At 44.6% G+C, this 16818-nt stretch overlaps 2 protein-coding genes across 3 annotated transcripts in view; both read right to left on the bottom strand.

The window, feature by feature from the left end:
* Nucleotides 1-11778: 11778 nt before the first annotated feature.
* On the bottom strand, nucleotides 11779-13000 carry coa5 (cytochrome C oxidase assembly factor 5). Its single transcript, XM_014174318.2, has 3 exons — nucleotides 12735-13000; nucleotides 12340-12423; nucleotides 11779-12234 (listed from the first exon to the last, which is right to left on the bottom strand). The coding sequence occupies exons 1-3, from the start codon at nucleotides 12834-12836 to the stop codon at nucleotides 12193-12195; spliced, it is 228 nt and encodes a 75-aa protein (XP_014029793.1). The 5' UTR covers nucleotides 12837-13000; the 3' UTR covers nucleotides 11779-12192.
* Nucleotides 13001-13286: 286 nt separating this feature from the next.
* The window catches only part of LOC106586781 (alpha-1,3-mannosyl-glycoprotein 4-beta-N-acetylglucosaminyltransferase A), a 71163-nt gene continuing 67631 nt past the window's right edge, over nucleotides 13287-16818 (bottom strand). For both annotated transcript variants that reach the window (XM_014174400.2, XM_045707864.1), the window contains one exon: nucleotides 13287-16705. In XM_014174400.2, coding sequence (XP_014029875.1) covers nucleotides 16679-16705 — 27 coding nt within the window. In that variant the 3' untranslated portion in view covers nucleotides 13287-16678. The remainder of the gene's footprint in view (nucleotides 16706-16818) is intronic.

Below are 16818 nucleotides of genomic sequence, written 5' to 3'. Positions count from 1 at the left end.
GTATCATAGTGGCTAGGTTATATTTGATCTGTATCTGTGTTAATGTATCATAGTGGCTAGGTTATATTTGATCTGTCTCACCCTGTGTTAATGTATCACAGTGGCTAGGTTATATTTGATCTGTATCTGTGTTAATGTATCACAGTGGCTAGGTTATATTTGATCTGTATCTGTGTTAATGTATCATAGTGGCGATGTTATATTTGATCTGTCTCTGTGTTAATGTATCATAGTGGCTAGGTTATATTTGATCTGTATCTGTGTTAATGTATCATAGTGGCTAGGTTATATTTGATCTGTCTCACCCTGTGTTAATGTATCATAGTGGCTAGGTTATATTTGATCTGTCTCACCCTGTGTTAATGTATCATAGTGGCTAGGTTATATTTGATCTGTATCTGTGTTAATGTATCATAGTGGCTAGGTTATATTTGATCTGTATCTGTGTTAATGTATCATAGTGGCTAGGTTATATTTGATCTGTATCTGTGTTAATGTATCATAGTGGCTAGGTTATATTTGATCTGTATCTGTGTTAATGTATCATAGTGGCTAGGTTATATTTGATCTGTATCTGTGTTAATGTATCATAGTGGCTAGGTTATATTTGATCTGTATCTGTGTTAATGTATCATAGTGGCTAGGTTATATTTGATCTGTCTCTGTGTTAATGTATCATAGTGGCTAGGTTATATTTGATCTGTATCTGTGTTAATGTATCATAGTGGCTAGGTTATATTTGATCTCTCTCACCCTGTGTTAATGTATCATAGTGGCTAGGTTATATTTGATCTGTCTCTGTGTTAATGTATCACAGTGGCTACATCCTGTGCATCACCTGTGTCCATGGCAACACCAATGTGGAGAAGGTGTGCAATAACACGCTGCGGGTGCTTCAAGCCTGTAACAGACTGGAGGTACATTGCCTTTGGAAAGTATTATTATTTTATCAAATTTTTTTCACCTTTATTTAACCAGGTAGGCTAGTTGAGAACAAGTTCTCGTTTACAGCTGCAACCTGGCCAAGATAAAGCAAAGCAGTGCAACAAAAAAATCTAAATACAGTGTGTGCAAATGGAGTAAGTAGGTAAGGCAATAAGTAAGCCATGTAGCGAAGTAATTAAAATTTAGCAAATGAACACTAGAGTGATAGATGTGCAGATGATGATGTGCAAGTAGAAATACTGGTGTGCAAAAGAGCAGAAAAAAACAATATGGGGATGAGGTAGGTAGATGTAACGATCGTCGTCGGGTGACGAGGAAGCGGACCAAAACGCAGCTGGGAGCGAACACATGTTTATTCTTTACACTGAAATAAAGACGTACACAAAATCAAGAAAAATGCCGTTACGTTAACTGCTCTTAACACAAAGAGGCAACACCCCACAAACAGCGTGGGGGAAAAGGAACTTAAATGTGATCCCAATCAGAGACAACTAGCGACAGCTGTCTCTGATTGGGAATCAACAGAACCCAACATAGAAATAAACCACATAGAGCTAACACAAGGCTATAACCCAAACATAGAAAACAAACCAAGGAAAATTACCCAACATGACACACCCTGACCCAAAATACCCGAGTTCACCTGGTCAGGGCGTGACAGTCCCCCCCCCCAACGGTGCGTACTCCCGGCGCACCAAACTTAAGTCTATTGGGGGGGGGACCCGGGTGGGCGCCTCACCCTCGGTGGAGGCTCTGGCCCCGGGCGTGTTCTTTCCCCCGCCTCCACCTTAGCCCTACCCCTCTGGCCCGGACTGAACCACTGTGGAGCGGCATGCTCAGGCTCTGGAGCGGAGCCGTCGACCGGAACAGGATTTGGCACCGGTGGACCGGACACGGGCCGTGCCGGACTGGGAACACGCACCACTGGCTTGGTGCGGGCAGCAGGAACGGGCCGGGCCGGACTGGGAACACGCACCACTGGCTTGGTGCGGGGAGCAGGAACGGGCCGGGCCGGACTGGGGACACGCACCACTGACTTGGTGCGGGGAGCAGGGACGGGCCGGACAGGACTGTGGACACGCACCGTGGGCTTGGTGCGGGGAACAGGAACGGGCCGGGTCGGACTGTGGACACGCACCGTGGGCTTGGTGCGGGGAACAGGGATGGGCCGGACAGGACTGGGGACATGCACCACTGACCTGGTGTGGGGAGCAGGGACAGGCCGGGCCGGACTGGGAACACTCACCACTGGCTTGGTGCGGGGAGCAGGAACGGGCCGGGCCGGACTGTGGACACGCACCGTGGGCTTGGTGCAGGGAACAGGAACGGGCTGGACAGGACTGTGGACACGCACCGTGGGCTTGGTGCGGGGAACAGGGATGGGCCGGACAGGACTGGGAACACGCACCACTGACCTGGTGCGGGGAGCAGGGACGGGCCGGACTGGGAACACGCACCACTGGCTTGGTGCGGGGAGCAGGGACGGGCCGGACAGGACTGTGGACACGCACCGTGGGCTTGGTGCGGGGAACAGGGATGGGCCGGACAGGACTGGGGACACGCACCACTGACCTGGTGCGGGGAGCAGGGACGGGCCGGGCCGGACTGGGAACACGCACCACTGGCTTGGTGCGGGGAGCAGGAACGGGCCGGGCCGGACTGGGGACACGCACCGCTGACTTGGTGCGGGGAGCAGGAACGAGCCGGCCCGGACTGGGGACACGCACCGCTGACTTGGTGCGGGGAGCAGGGACGGGCCGGGCCGGACTGGGAACACGCACCACTGGCTTGGTGCGGGGAGCAGGGACGGGCCGGACAGGACTGTGGACACGCACCGTGGGCTTGGTGCGGGGAACAGGAACGGGCCAGACAGGACTGTGAACACGCACTGGTGAACTAAAGCGTGGAGCCGGTTCAGCCACTCGTCCTGGCTGGATGCCCATCCTAGCACGGCATGTGCTGGGCATGTCCACCGGACGCACCGGGCTGTGCGGGCGCACTGGCGACACAGCGCGCAACTCCGCATCCCATGGCTCCTCCTCCAGATCTTCCCTCAGCAGGTCCTCAATCAACCGCCTCATCTCCGTCTCCTCCTCCGCCGTCATCCCCCACGAGAGCAGTGGTCTGGGCTCTTCCTCTGCCCTTCCGGACCACCCCATTAGCCCCCCCAAAAAAAATTATTGGGGGTGTCTTCGTCCACCGGCTGGCATCACCTCCTCGACCTGGGAATCCTTTCGCCAGGGTCCTTTCCCCGACAAGATCTCCTCTCAGGTCCAGAACTCCTTCCCCTCGCGAGCCCATCTCTCGCGCTCCTTTTCCTCCCGCTGCTTGGTCCTGGTTAGGTGGGGTGTTCTGTAACGATCGTCGTCGGGTGACGAGGAAGCGGACCAAAACGCAGCTGGGAGCAAACACATGTTTATTCTTTACACTGAAATAAACACGTACACAAAATCAAGAAAAATGCCGTTACGTTAACTGCTCTTAACACAAAGAGGCAACACCCCACAAACAGCGTAGGGGAAAGAGGAACTTAAATGTGATCCCAATCAGAGACAACTAGCGACAGCTGTCTCTGATTGGGAATCGACAGAACCCAACATAGAAGTAAACCACATAGAGCTAACACAAGGCTATAACCCAAACATAGAAAACAAACCAAGGAAAATTACCCAACATGACACACCCTGACCCAAAATACCCGAGTTCACCTGGTCAGGGCGTGACAGTAGATGGGCTATTTACAGACGGGCTGTGTACAGTTGCAGCAATAGGTGAGCTGCTCTGACAGCTGGTGCTTAAAGTTAGTGAGGGAGATATACGTCTCCAGCTTCAGTGTTCTTTGCAATTCGTTCCAGTCATTGGCAGCAGAGAACTGGAAGGAAAGACGGCCAACGTGGGTGTTGGCTTTGGGGATGACCAGTGAGATATACCTGCTGGAGCGCGTGCTACGGGTGGGTGTTGTTATCGTGATCAGTGAGCTGAGATAAGGCGGAGATTTACCTAGCAAAGACTTATAGATGACCTGGAGCCAGTGGGCCTGGCGATGAATATGTAGTGAGGGCCAGCCGACGAGAGCATACAGGTCGCAGTGGTGGGTAGTATATGGGGCTTTGGAGACAAAAAGGATGGCACTGTGATAGACTGCATCCAGTTTGTTGAGTAGAGTGTTGGAGGCTATTTTGTAAATTACATCGCCGAAGTCGAGGATCGGTAGGATAGTCAGTTTTACGAGGGTATGTTTGGCAGCATGAGTGAAGGACGCTTTGTTGCGAAATAGGAAGCCGATTCTAGATTTATTTTTGTATTGGAGATGCTTAATGTGAGTCTGGAAGGAGAGTTTACAGTCTAACAAGACACCTAAGTATTTGGAGTTGTCCACATATTCTAAGTCAGAACCGTCCAGAGAAGTGATGCTAGTCGGGCGGGTGCGGGCAGCGATCGGTTGAAGAGCATGCATTTAGTTTTACTAGAGTTTAAGAGCAGTTGGAGGCCACGGAAGGAGTGTTGTATGGCATTGAAGCTAGTTTGGAGGTTAGTTAACACAGTGTCCAAAGAAGGGCCAGAAGTATACAGAATGGTGTCGTCTGCGTAGAGGTGGATCAAAGAATCACCAGCAGCAAGAGCGACATCATTGATATATACAGAGAAGAGAGTCGGCCCAAGAAATGAACCCTGTGGCACACCCATAGAGACTGCCAGAGGTCCGGACAACAGGCCCTCCAATTTGACACACTGAACTCTATCAAGTATTCAGACCCCATGACGTTTTCCAAATGTTTTGCATTATAGCGTTTTTCTAACATGGATTAAATAAATACAAATCCTCAGCAATCTACACACAATGCCCCATAATGACAAAGCAAAAACAGGTTTTATACATTTTGGCAAATTTATTAAAAAAAAGAAAACCGGAAATTCCTTATGTACATAAGTATTCAGAGCCTTTGCTATGAGGCTCGATAATTGAGCTCAGGTGCATCCTGTTTCTATTGATCATCCTTGAGATGTTTCTACAACTTGATTGGAGTCCACATGTGGTAAATTCAATTGATTGGACATGATTTGGAAAGGCACATAAAATGCCTATAAAAGGTACCACAGTTGACAGTGGAAGGCTCTCCTCAGTAAAAGGCACATGACAGCCCGCTTGGATTTTGCCAAAAGCACCGGGCCCAGCCAGAGCCCGGACTTGAACCCGATCGAATATCTCTGGAGAGACCTGAAAATAGCTGTGCAACAACGCTCCCCATCCAACCTGACAGAGCTTGAGAGGATCTGCAAAGAAGAACTCCCCAAATCCAGGGTTGCCAAGCTTGTGGGGTTATATCCAAGAAGACTTGCGGCTGTAATCGAACTCCCCAAATCCAGGGTTGCCAAGCTTGTGGGGTTATATCCAAGAAGACTTGCGGCTGTAATCGAACTCCCCAAATCCAGGATTGCCAAGCTTGTGGGGTTATATCCAAGAAGACTTGCGGCTGTAATCGCTGCCAAAGGTGCTTCAACAAATTACTGAGTAAAGGGTCTGAAGACTAATGTAAATGTGATATTTCTGTAATTTTTTTATTATAAATTAGCAAAAATTTTACATTTTAGAATAAGGCTGTAACAAACTGTAGAAAAAGTCAACAGGTCTAAATACTTTCCAGAAGGTATACTGTATAGTGTGGTTGTGTTCAGTTCTTATATTGTTAAAAGGTAGATGATGTAAGTCCCTGGCAATGAGATTCATATTGTTTATTTAGATAAAATTGTGTAGGCAGCTTTTTCTCTGTAAACAAACACCCAAAGGAATGTGCTTCCACCATCACATGGTGCATAGAATATGATCACATGTTGTGAAAGGATGCTATGTAGTGTCTGTCCTCTCTGTCCTCCTCTCTCACAATACACTGTTGTTATCTCCGTCTCAGACACATAAAAGGATGCTATGTAGTGTCTGTCCTCTCTGTCCTCCTCTCTGACAATACACTGTTGTTATCTCCGTCTCAGACACATAAAAGGATGCTATGTAGTGTCTGTCCTCTCTGTCCTCCTCTCTCACAATACACTGTTGTTATCTCCGTCTCAGACACATAAAAGGATGCTATGTAGTGTCTGTCCTCTCTGTCCTCCTCTCTGACAATACACTGTTGTTATCTCCGTCTCAGACACATAAAAGGATGCTATGTAGTGTCTGTCCTCTCTGTCCTCCTCTCTGACAATACACTGTTGTTATCTCCGTCTCAGACACATGCCAGTGGAGCTCTACTCAATTAGAGCTCTGGAAAGGGATAACTGATTTGACGTGCTGTTCTATTGAATCTGTTTACAGACGTAGCAGAGTGAGCAAAGCAGAACTGTGGAGAGAGGTTGGAGTTTACACCAAACGTTGCCATGACAACAACAACGTTGTCGGTATAAGAAACCGATTGGCACCCAGATTTGTTTTTGCCCACTGACACAGGCCCGGGCTCTAAGATTGAATTCATATGAAGTGAAAGCGTCGAGGGAATACTATAATGTTCTAATTTGCGGGGTTCTGACCACTCTGTGTTCCGTGTTGTAGATCACCGTATTCTGAGGTGCTGCCAAGCTCATCCATGGGAATGTGGTCAGTGCGGGACACTTCCATGGCCCGGATGTTCTGAACCCAAACGTGAGAGAGCGAGCGAGAGATCTCTGGTGGCCATGGCTCCCCTCACCAACCTAGCTCTGGCTGTAAGGATGGAACCCTCCCTTCCCTGCCAACTCAAAGGCCTCTACATCATGGGAGACAACACAGAGTGTAAGGGCTATGATTTATTTGCTTCAGAAGATCAGCTTATCTGGTAAATGAATGGTAAGTATATAGATGAATGGGTGGATTGCCATAGACTTTAATGTGATGCCGGTGTTCTGCAGGTCTTTAGCCAGAGGAAACACCACAGTGTGTGCAGAGTTCAACTTCACCGCCATCACGGAAGCAGCTTACATCGTCCTGAATAAATGATAAAACACTACCAATACCTTCTACATTGTGATTGATATTTTTCTGTTCTGGTTCCACTCTATAGTCTTGGTGTGATGGCTGGCTGGCTCAGGAGTCAGAGAAGGCTTGCTTCATAGCCCGGATCTTCCGTAACACTATGGAGGAGTCCTACAGCGAGCGCTCCCAAGCGCAGATGGTTGACAGTATGGGACTTGTGTCATGTGACTCCTACGCTATGGAGGCGGCAATTGATGCCGCCTTCGTCACCGAGAGCGACCACATGGCATAGAGCTCCTGAACACGCTGGGCATGCTGAAGAGGACTCAAGGCCTTTGTCATGAGGAAGGTGAACATGGAGGTTTGAGCAGCTGATGAGCTAACCACTAAACTGTAGAACTAAACAAACAGCTGTTTGATGACAACTCTAACCTCATCCAGTCACCCCAAGACAATTACTGAAGCACACACCATAATCCCTCCTTAACAGAAACAATACAACAGTGGCTCTCACTTACACAGCTGATTAGAGAACAGAGACTCAACTGGTTAAAGAGATTGAACAGGACATTAAGCACTTACAAATTTGTAACATTTTGTATGAATTGGAATTCGTAACATAACATACGAATTGCAGGATTTTTTTTTTTTTTACAAAACCTCTCTACCATCACTTTAAGAAGGAACATGTATTCATGTCTTTGATCTTGGACAGAAAATATGTGGGTTCCTGAAATAGGGCCACACAGTGTATGACTGCTCAATACAAAGGGCAAATCTGGGCAAAATCTGTTGATGTCGATGTGCCCTTGAGCATAAACGATCATGCAAGAGGTTTCGCAATGATTTCTATGTCGATGATGTGAAAAATATTTGTTGGTCTGATGTGTGTAATGAGAAACATCTGGATGCTAAACTAAGCATTTATGAAATTGCTTCTTCCGGTTACTGACAGACATGCGCGGATGAAGAAACTGACTGTTAGATCTTCCAAATCTCCATGGGTAGATGATGAATTGAAAAACTGTATGGCTGAGAGGGATGAGGCAAAGGGAATAGCAGATAAGTCTGACAATACAGCAGACTGGGAAACATACAGTACATTGAGAAATTCAGTAACTAAACTAAACAAAAAGAAGAAACTATACTATAGCACAAACATGAATGATAGTAAAAAGCTCTGTAGTACATTAAATGAAATTCTAGGAAAAAAAGCAAACTCGGCTCCATCTTTCATTGAGACAGATAGCTTGTTCATAACAAAACCCTTTGATATTGCCATCCACTTGAGGTGAGTAAGACATGCAATCAACAAATGCTTAGCCTTCATATTTATGCATAATAGACCAAATAATGAAAGACAAGTAGTGTAGTTTTGACTTCCACAAAGTGGGTGTGGAAGAGGTGAAACAATTGTTGCTATCGATAAATAAGGACAAACCTCCTGGTACCGACAACCCGGATGATACATTGCTGAGGTTGGTAGCAGAATACATTGTGACTCCTGTTTCCCACGTCTTCAATTTAAGCCTAGAAGACAGTGTGCCCTCAGACATGGAGGGAGTCAAAGGTCATTCCACTAGCCAAGAATAGCAGAGCACCCTTTAATGGTTCAAACAGCCAACCAATCAGCCTGTTACAAGTGCTTAGCAAACTTTTGGGGAAAAATTGTGTTTGATCAGATAAAAAAATATTTTACAGAAAACAAATTAACAGACTTTCAGCATGCTTATAGGGAAGGGCACTCAATATGCTCAGCACTGACACAAATGACTGATCATTGGCTGAAAGAAATTGATAGTAAGAAGATTGTGAGAGCTGTTTTGTTTGACTTCAGTGCAGCTTTTGATGTCATTGATCATAACCTATTGCTGACTAAATGTATGTGTTATGGATTTGCATCCTCTGCCTTATTATGTATTGAGAGTTACCTATCTAATAGAACACAGAGTTACCTATCTAATAGAACACAGAGTTACCTATCTAATAGAACAGAGTTACCTATCTAATAGAACACAGAGTTACCTATCTAATAGAACAGTTACCTATCTAATAGAACACAGAGTTACCTATCTAATAGAACAGAGTTACCTATCTAATAGAACACAGAGTTACCTATCTAATAGAACAGAGTTACCTATCTAATAGAACACAGAGTTACCTATCTAATAGAACAGAGTTACCTATCTAATAGAACACAGAGTTACCTATCTAATAGAACACAGAGTTACCTATCTAATAGAACAGAGTTACCTATCTAATAGAACACAGAGTTACCTATCTAATAGAACACAGAGTTACCTATCTAATAGAACAGAGTTACCTATCTAATAGAACACAGAGTTACCTATCTAATAGAACAGAGTTACCTATCTAATAGAACACAGAGTTACCTATCTAATAGAACAGAGTTACCTATCTAATAGAACACAGAGTTACCTATCTAATAGAACACAGAGTTACCTATCTAATAGAACAGAGTTACCTATCTAATAGAACACAGAGTTACCTATCTAATAGAACACAGAGTTACCTATCTAATAGAACAGAGTTACCTATCTAATAGAACAGAGTTACCTATCTAATAGAACAGAGGTACCTATCTAATAGAACAGAGTTACCTATCTAATAGAACAGAGGTACCTGTCTAATAGAATACAGATGCTTTTCGTTAATAGAAGTCTCTCTCATGCAAATTCAGTTGAGTGTGGTGTACTGCAGGGCAGCCTGCTTGGGTCATTATTGTTTCCTGTTTTTACAAATTACCTTCCACTGACCTTGAATAAAGCCTATGTATCTATGTACGCTGATGACTCAACAGTATACACGTCGGCTGCAACAGTAAAATAAATAAATGAGACTTAACATAGAGCTCCAGGAAGCTTTAGAATGGGGAACTAGCAATAGGCTGGTGATAAATACCTCAAACTAAAAGCATCATTTTTGGGACAAATCACTCGCTCAACCCTAAACCTTGTTTAGATCTATTATTGAATAAAGTGGCTATTTTGCAAGGGGACTGTGGAAGAGGGGGACTGTGAAGAGACACAGCCATTTTATATATATTGCCATTTGCACTGTACTATGTATTAGACCTAGATATTGTGGGTATGTACTGATATGTAGGCTGTGTGACGTTTTAAATTGATGTATTTCAGTCCTTGACTAATAAAGTTAGTCAATATGTATTATGTCATGTTTCATGTGGACCCCAGGAAGAGTGGCTTACGCTTTTGCAGCGTCTAGTGGTGATCCTAATAAATACCAATACTTAAGTGCTTTCTCCATTTTTATGGAATGGTCTGCCTATCCATGTGAGAGAAGCAGACTCGGTCTCGACCTTTAAGTCTTTATTGAAGACTCATCCCTTCAGTAGGTCCGATGATTGAGTGTAGTCTGGCCCAGGAGGTGAACGGAAAGGCACTGGAGCAACGAACCGCCCTTGCCGTCTCTGCCTGGCTGGTTCCCCTCTTTCCACTGGGATTCTCTACCTCAAACCCAATTACAGGAGCTGAGTCACTGGCTTACTGGTGTTCTTCCATGCCGTCCCTAGGAGGGGTGCGTCACTTGAGTGGGTTGAGTCACTGACGTGATCTTCCTGTCCGGGTTGGCGGCCCCCCTCGGGTTCATGCCGTGGGGGAGATCTTCGTGGGCTATACTTGGCCTTGTCTCAGGATAGTAAGTTGGTGTTTGAAGATATCCCTCTAGTGGTGTGGAGGCTGTGCTTTGGCAAAGTCGGTGGGGTTATATCCTCCCTGTTTGGCCCTGTCCGGGGGTATCGTTGGACGGGGCCACAGTGTCTCCCAACCACTCCTGTCTCAGCCTCCAGTATTTATGCTGCAATAGTTTGTGTCGGGGGGTTAGGGTCAGTCTGTTATATCTGGAGTATTTCTCCTGTCTTATCCGGGGTCCTGTGTGAATTTAAGTATGCTCTCTCTAATTCTCTCTTTTTCTCTCTCCCTCTTTCTCTCGGAGGACCTGAGCCCTAGGACCATGCCTCAGGGCTACCTGGCCTGATGACTCCTTGCTGTCCCCAGTCCACCTGGCCGTGCTGCTGCTGCAGTTTCAACTGTTCTGCCTGCGTCTATGGAACCCTGACCTGTTCACCAGATGTGCTACCTTGTCCCAGACCTGCTGTTTTAAACTCTCTAGAGACAGCAGGAGCAGTAGAGATACTCTGAATGATCGGCTATGAAAAGCCAACTGACATTTACTCCTGAGGTGCTGACCTGTTGCACCCTGTACAACCACTGTGATTATTATTATTTGACCCTGCTGGTCATTTATGAACATTTGAACATCTTGGCCATGTTCTGTTATAATCTCCACCCGGCACAGCCAGAAGAGGACTGGCCACCCCTCGTAGCCTGGTTCCTCTCTAGGTTTCTTCCTAGGTTCCTGCCTTTCTAGGGAGTTTTTCCTAGCCACCGTGCTTCTACACCTGCATTGCTTGCTGTTTGGGGTTTTAGGCTGGGTTTCTGTACAGCACTTTGTGACATCAGCTGATGTAAGAAGGGCTTTATAAATACATTTGATTGATTAACCCTAAATGCAATATAAGTCGCTCTGGATAAGAGAGTATGCTAAATGAATAAAAAAAATTGTATTAGTGTACATAGAAATCTGAACGACCATTTTACCTATATTCATGAAGGAGTTTAAATACAAATATTACATAAGAAATTATATTAAATGTATGTCCCCATTTCTATTAATATTGCTGTCCACTCAGGTCTGTAAGAATGATACCGTGATGTATTTTTACTGTATTGTCAGTAAAAAAGAAAACTGGAATAAAATACATCTAATGTAATTTAAACTCATACCAGCAGTTGTGTGCATTGAAGACTCCATTATGACACAGTTTAAGCACATTTGCAAACACTTAATCTGTTCAATGACACATTTATTACATTTACTGTTCAAAACAGATGCCCAATTTAGCAGTCTGTCAATCATCAGAGCAGCCAAGGGGAGAGCTGACAGTCCTGCTTTAGAGTTCCTTGAAGTTCCCTCATTTCAGAACATGGAAGCAGAAGAGCAGCCCAGCATTCTTCCACACACTTCCAAGTGTCTATGGTTTGAATTGTGGTAGGCCTATTCACAGACTCACTCATCACTTCAGGAGGTAATAAGTCCAACATACCTATTTGAAGAGCATATATTTTCTCCACAGAACCACCTCAAGTGAAGTTAGCATAATAAAATACAACCCCCATTTGGACCCCTTTAAGTTAGTTTTGCTACTATTCACAATTAATCATTTCAGTGCTGCGAGTGCAGAGATTTTCAACTTTGGTCCATCAGTAGCCTTTCCTTCCCCTGAATCTGGACCGGTTATCTAACTGTTGAAATAGAGGGAAAGATCAGAAACAAGTCAGTTCCATAAGTAAGGATTTGCCAAGTGTTGAATAAATGTCATTGATGTCAGAGATGACTGGTGATCTCACCATGGATCTCTTGCACTCGAAGAAAGAGGTCTGCAGTGCTTTACAGTGGCCCTCCTTCAGACACTGACTGGGCATCTTCCCCTCCTGCAGGAATGGACAACATGGAGTTAGTCAAACACGTTTGTACCAAGACTGGTGTTTTGATATGTTATTGATCATTCTCACCGTTTACGTTGACCACACAACACATGCATTAATATCCAGGTGTAGAAAGCGCTGCACTTTTCTTTTTTAATGGAAGTGTGGCTCAACCAACCAACAAGCCATCATTTACAATTTAAGGTAGTCCTACGCTTTGAAATAAGGGATGTTATACAAGTAAAACTGTAAAGCATAATATTAGCTAGCAAACCATAACCTCAGATGAAAGGGGATATCCTTTTCCATAACGTTACCTTTACAACGCAGTCGTTTTGAAGGAGACATGCCTTGAAGTCCTCCCTGATTCCTGAGCATGCCCTGCCATCCTCCTCTTTGTCCTCGTAGAATTTAGGCATTGTGCTGCACTTACATTTACGACAATTACGCAAGAAATTTAGATTTAAAGAATATATTTAACTACAGTATGTTACATGAACGTTGTAATGCAAGCCACCATATTTGATTCGCAAAGTATCCTGGGAATACAAAAGTTGAACTATATGCATGCTGGGAGTGTTTGTAGTTTTTGTACGTTTCAGCGAAATTAGGAGATTTTTAACATGTACTTTTTCAAGTATACCGCTAGGTGCCACTCAAAGCTTATCTCTCAGCACAACATCAAAAGAAGCACGACGGCAAGGATGTTTCCATAGATCCTACAGCAACTCCAACATGTTGATGCCATCTCTTGATTTATTTTGAACCCAGCTGGTTGGCTCTATAGGAATGTGTGGCTGATGGAAATGAGGCGTTCTCCCATCAGACAGTGAATTATGTGAAATAATGAAACCAAGGCAGAAAACAGATGGGTGTGAATTGTATCAACAATTATGATTTATTTCAACGATGTCCATGTAAATCCATGTCAAAATCATCAGAGGCAGATATACTAACGTAGTGATGAAGGCACATGACCTGATGGGGAGAACAGAGAAGGTGGAAGCAGGCAGGGGTGGGGTGAGCCTGACTGTCTTAATAGTCTTGCTGTCTCTTATCTTTCATCTACCTCTAGGGTCTAGGCAAGCGACTCAATAATAGGCTAACCTCCATATTGCTTTTCTATACAATCTTAGATAAGCGTGGATGAAGGGCACAAAAAAAGGATGGAAGTAACCCCCATTAAACTAGTGAGAAACACAGTTTGTGTTCCCCTCTGCTCAAGCCGTCCTCCACCTTAAGAGGTTAATTCAGGAGGTTGCAAATCCTTCGCTAGAGCGTTGCAGATAGAAATGTAATGTATAGATCTGGCACGATTCCCATTTCTACACAGAGAATCATATCGGATCTACAGAATAGATTTCTATCTGAAGGTTCTAATCCGTTGCACTCTTTAAATAAAGGCCCAGGTGTGAGCGAGAGGGTCTGGTTTGACCAGGGGGCTCAGGGGAGGGGCCAGCTCCATTCAAAAAGTTGACCAATCAATCAATCACACAATAAATAAAGGACATTTACAGACAAGCAAACTTGGTACAAAGTGGCCTGCTTTCGAAAGTGTTGCCCAAATCCACCCCTAGTCTTTATCCTACCTAGGAGTTTTTATTTAAAGGATTGGGTAGGCACCAGCTTGCCCTCTGATAGTGTAGCTGGGATTTGTTCCTTATACTGTAGTTGTCCAACCCTACTAGATCAACATTAAGTGCTGTGATGTAGGGGCCGATTTAGAATTGGACATGCATGCACACACATCTTTGACATTTAAAATAGCACTCCCAATCAAACCGATCACAATCTTCTCTCACGTGGATGGACTTTTGATCAAAAACTAAATCTTCATAAAATCTCTTATTGTATAAACATTTCTCATGAAAAAAAAAAACATTTTGACCTATCCTGAACCTATGCATCAAAGAGCAATGCAAATTGCTTTTCTGTATAGCTACAATCAGAGTAGACAAGATGCTCCCCCAGGGGAGCGTGGCTGTCAGCATTACAGGAGGTTAATGTCACCTGAATTGGGGAGGACGGGCTCGTGGTAACGGCTGAAACGGAATTAGTGGAATGGCATCAAACATGGTTTCTAGCTGTTTGATACCATTCCATTTGCTCTGTTCCAGACATTATTGTGAGCCGTCCTCCCCTCAGCAGCCTCCACTGGTATGCATGCATCCGTCTGCAACTAGATGGCACATAGAATAAATGCAACATCCTGTCTAACCACTGCCAGCAGTCTCCAATTGAATGATTGGACAGAATCAGACATCACATGGGGTAGAACTCACTGATGATGTCAGAAGTGTAAAATGACATAACCAACGGGAGATGGTAAATGAAAGCCCAGCAAAAAAAAGAAAGAAAAAGAATGGAACATTCAAAACTGTAAGTTGAAAACTCAGTGCAACGTTCTAAATAGCATTTGATCATCTGTTCAATATATAAATTCATCAAAATAAAATGTAATGAAGTTAATGAATCCCCCATTGCTGATGGTAAACATGAGTCCCACTGTACAATTGGTGGCGAGTTATGGAGGAACCACTACCCCTGTCATCTGTAAATCCTGTATCACGTAATCAAATCCCTTCAAAAGAGTCAACATCCTCTATGTAGGGTAGAGGGAAGGGAGTGAATGAAGGGAAGTTCTGCTCCGGACTCATTATGGAGGAGCAGGACTTTATTAAGGCACATGGGTATGGATCTAGCACAACCTCAGCTAGGATCTCTGGCTTATGGCCTGTTCTGATGTCAGCTCTCCTTCATTTTAACTTGGACCATCTGAGAAATGTTATACAAAAACTGACTCTGGATCAGCAGTTAGATTCAGTTAGACCTCTATCTCAACCAACCAGAGGACAAGACAACATGGAATACCAAGCAGCTCGTTTCGGGAACAAAAAGAACACACAAACATCAACTACCGTAGCATAAACAATTTGTTTCTTTGAACCTCTTGTACAAATTAAAGATTTATTTTAAATAAATTAAGTCACCTTCATACGTCGTCATTGTCGTAGTAATAATAATAATAATAATAAAATGAATATAGCAATACATCCCTTCAGGTGAGCAAAGTCAAGGCCAAAGTCTGATTGGTTTACCACTTAAAGGACACTAGAGGTCTTTCAGACTGACTTCCTGTCAAACAGGAAGTAGAGAGATAGATGTGGTTTCCTTCAGTCACAAAGATTTTTCATGGAATAAAATGAAACCGCAGGAGGTTGGTGGCACTTAAATTGGGGAGGACGGGCTCATGATAATGACTGGAGTGGAATCAGTGGAATGGTATCAAATACATCAAACACATGGTTACCACATGGTTTCCATGTGCTTGATGCCATTCCAATTGCTCAATTCTAGCCATTATTATGAGCTGTCCTCCCCTCAGCAGCCTCCACTGGATGAAACTGCCCCAGACACAGATCTTAGGTAGGTTTCAGGTGTTTTACCCAGAATGGTTTGGGTTGAGACTTGAGCAAGGCAAGCTGATCCAAGATCTGCACCTATGGGTGACTTCTACCCAGGGCATAGTTTGGCAGACCTGTCACTTTAAAGATGGGGAACCACATTTAGTTTCTGCTTTGTTTGCCATCGTCATTGTAATCCCCTTCAAAAGAAGGAAGTAATAAAGGCAGTTATCTTCACCATAAGAAAGACTGACAACTTGTTTGTCTATTTATTACCTGCTGTTTACCTAAAACACACAACTCTGTGGAAAAGAACAAAAAGCAACAGGTTGTTGAGGCTGATGGAGCCATTCTTCAGTCACCAGCAGTGGGCTCTACTATGGCTCTAGTGAGTGCAATACCTCAGTGGAACAGATCAGAGAGGCGGAGATGAAGAGCACATGGAGCAGAGAGCAGCATGTACAACACCAGCGTCCTGGTGATATCAGCCTCTCAGATCAGCTGAGGTGTGTCTCTCCGAGTCACAAGCCATCGGCGTTACCTCGACAGTCAGAGCTGGAAACGGATTTCTTCCGGACACACCAAATTACTTCTGATATTTTATATCTGGCTCTTTTCTGTACAGTAGTATTCACATTCACGCAAAAAGAGAGTGAGAGAGCGAGGAAAGGATAGGCAGAAATAGAGAGAAAGCAATCGAGTGACAGCGCCCTTAGAAACCCTGAGAGGAGCGGCTCTGGTGCGCTCTGATGATGTCACTGTTGGTTGCTAGGTGGCAGAAGGCCCCTGGTCAGTCAGTTTTAGGTGCGTCTGCGAGCACCCCGGGGCCCAGGATTGATGTGGCCCCCTGCTTTATGTCAGCCTGCTCTCCTCTTTATGTGAATCTACAGGGAGACACACAGACACGTCACACACAGCTCTCGTTATACAGGATAACATTCCGCTGGGTAGAATATAAACATGACATAAAATATTAAAGGACAGATGATGGCGTGTG

The sequence above is a fragment of the Salmo salar genome, chromosome ssa25 (genome assembly GCF_905237065.1).
Source record: "Salmo salar chromosome ssa25, Ssal_v3.1, whole genome shotgun sequence".
NCBI classification, from domain to species: Eukaryota; Metazoa; Chordata; class Actinopteri; order Salmoniformes; family Salmonidae; genus Salmo; species Salmo salar.
Note: the sequence above shows the minus strand (reverse complement) of the source record. Positions and strands in the feature narration are given on the sequence as shown.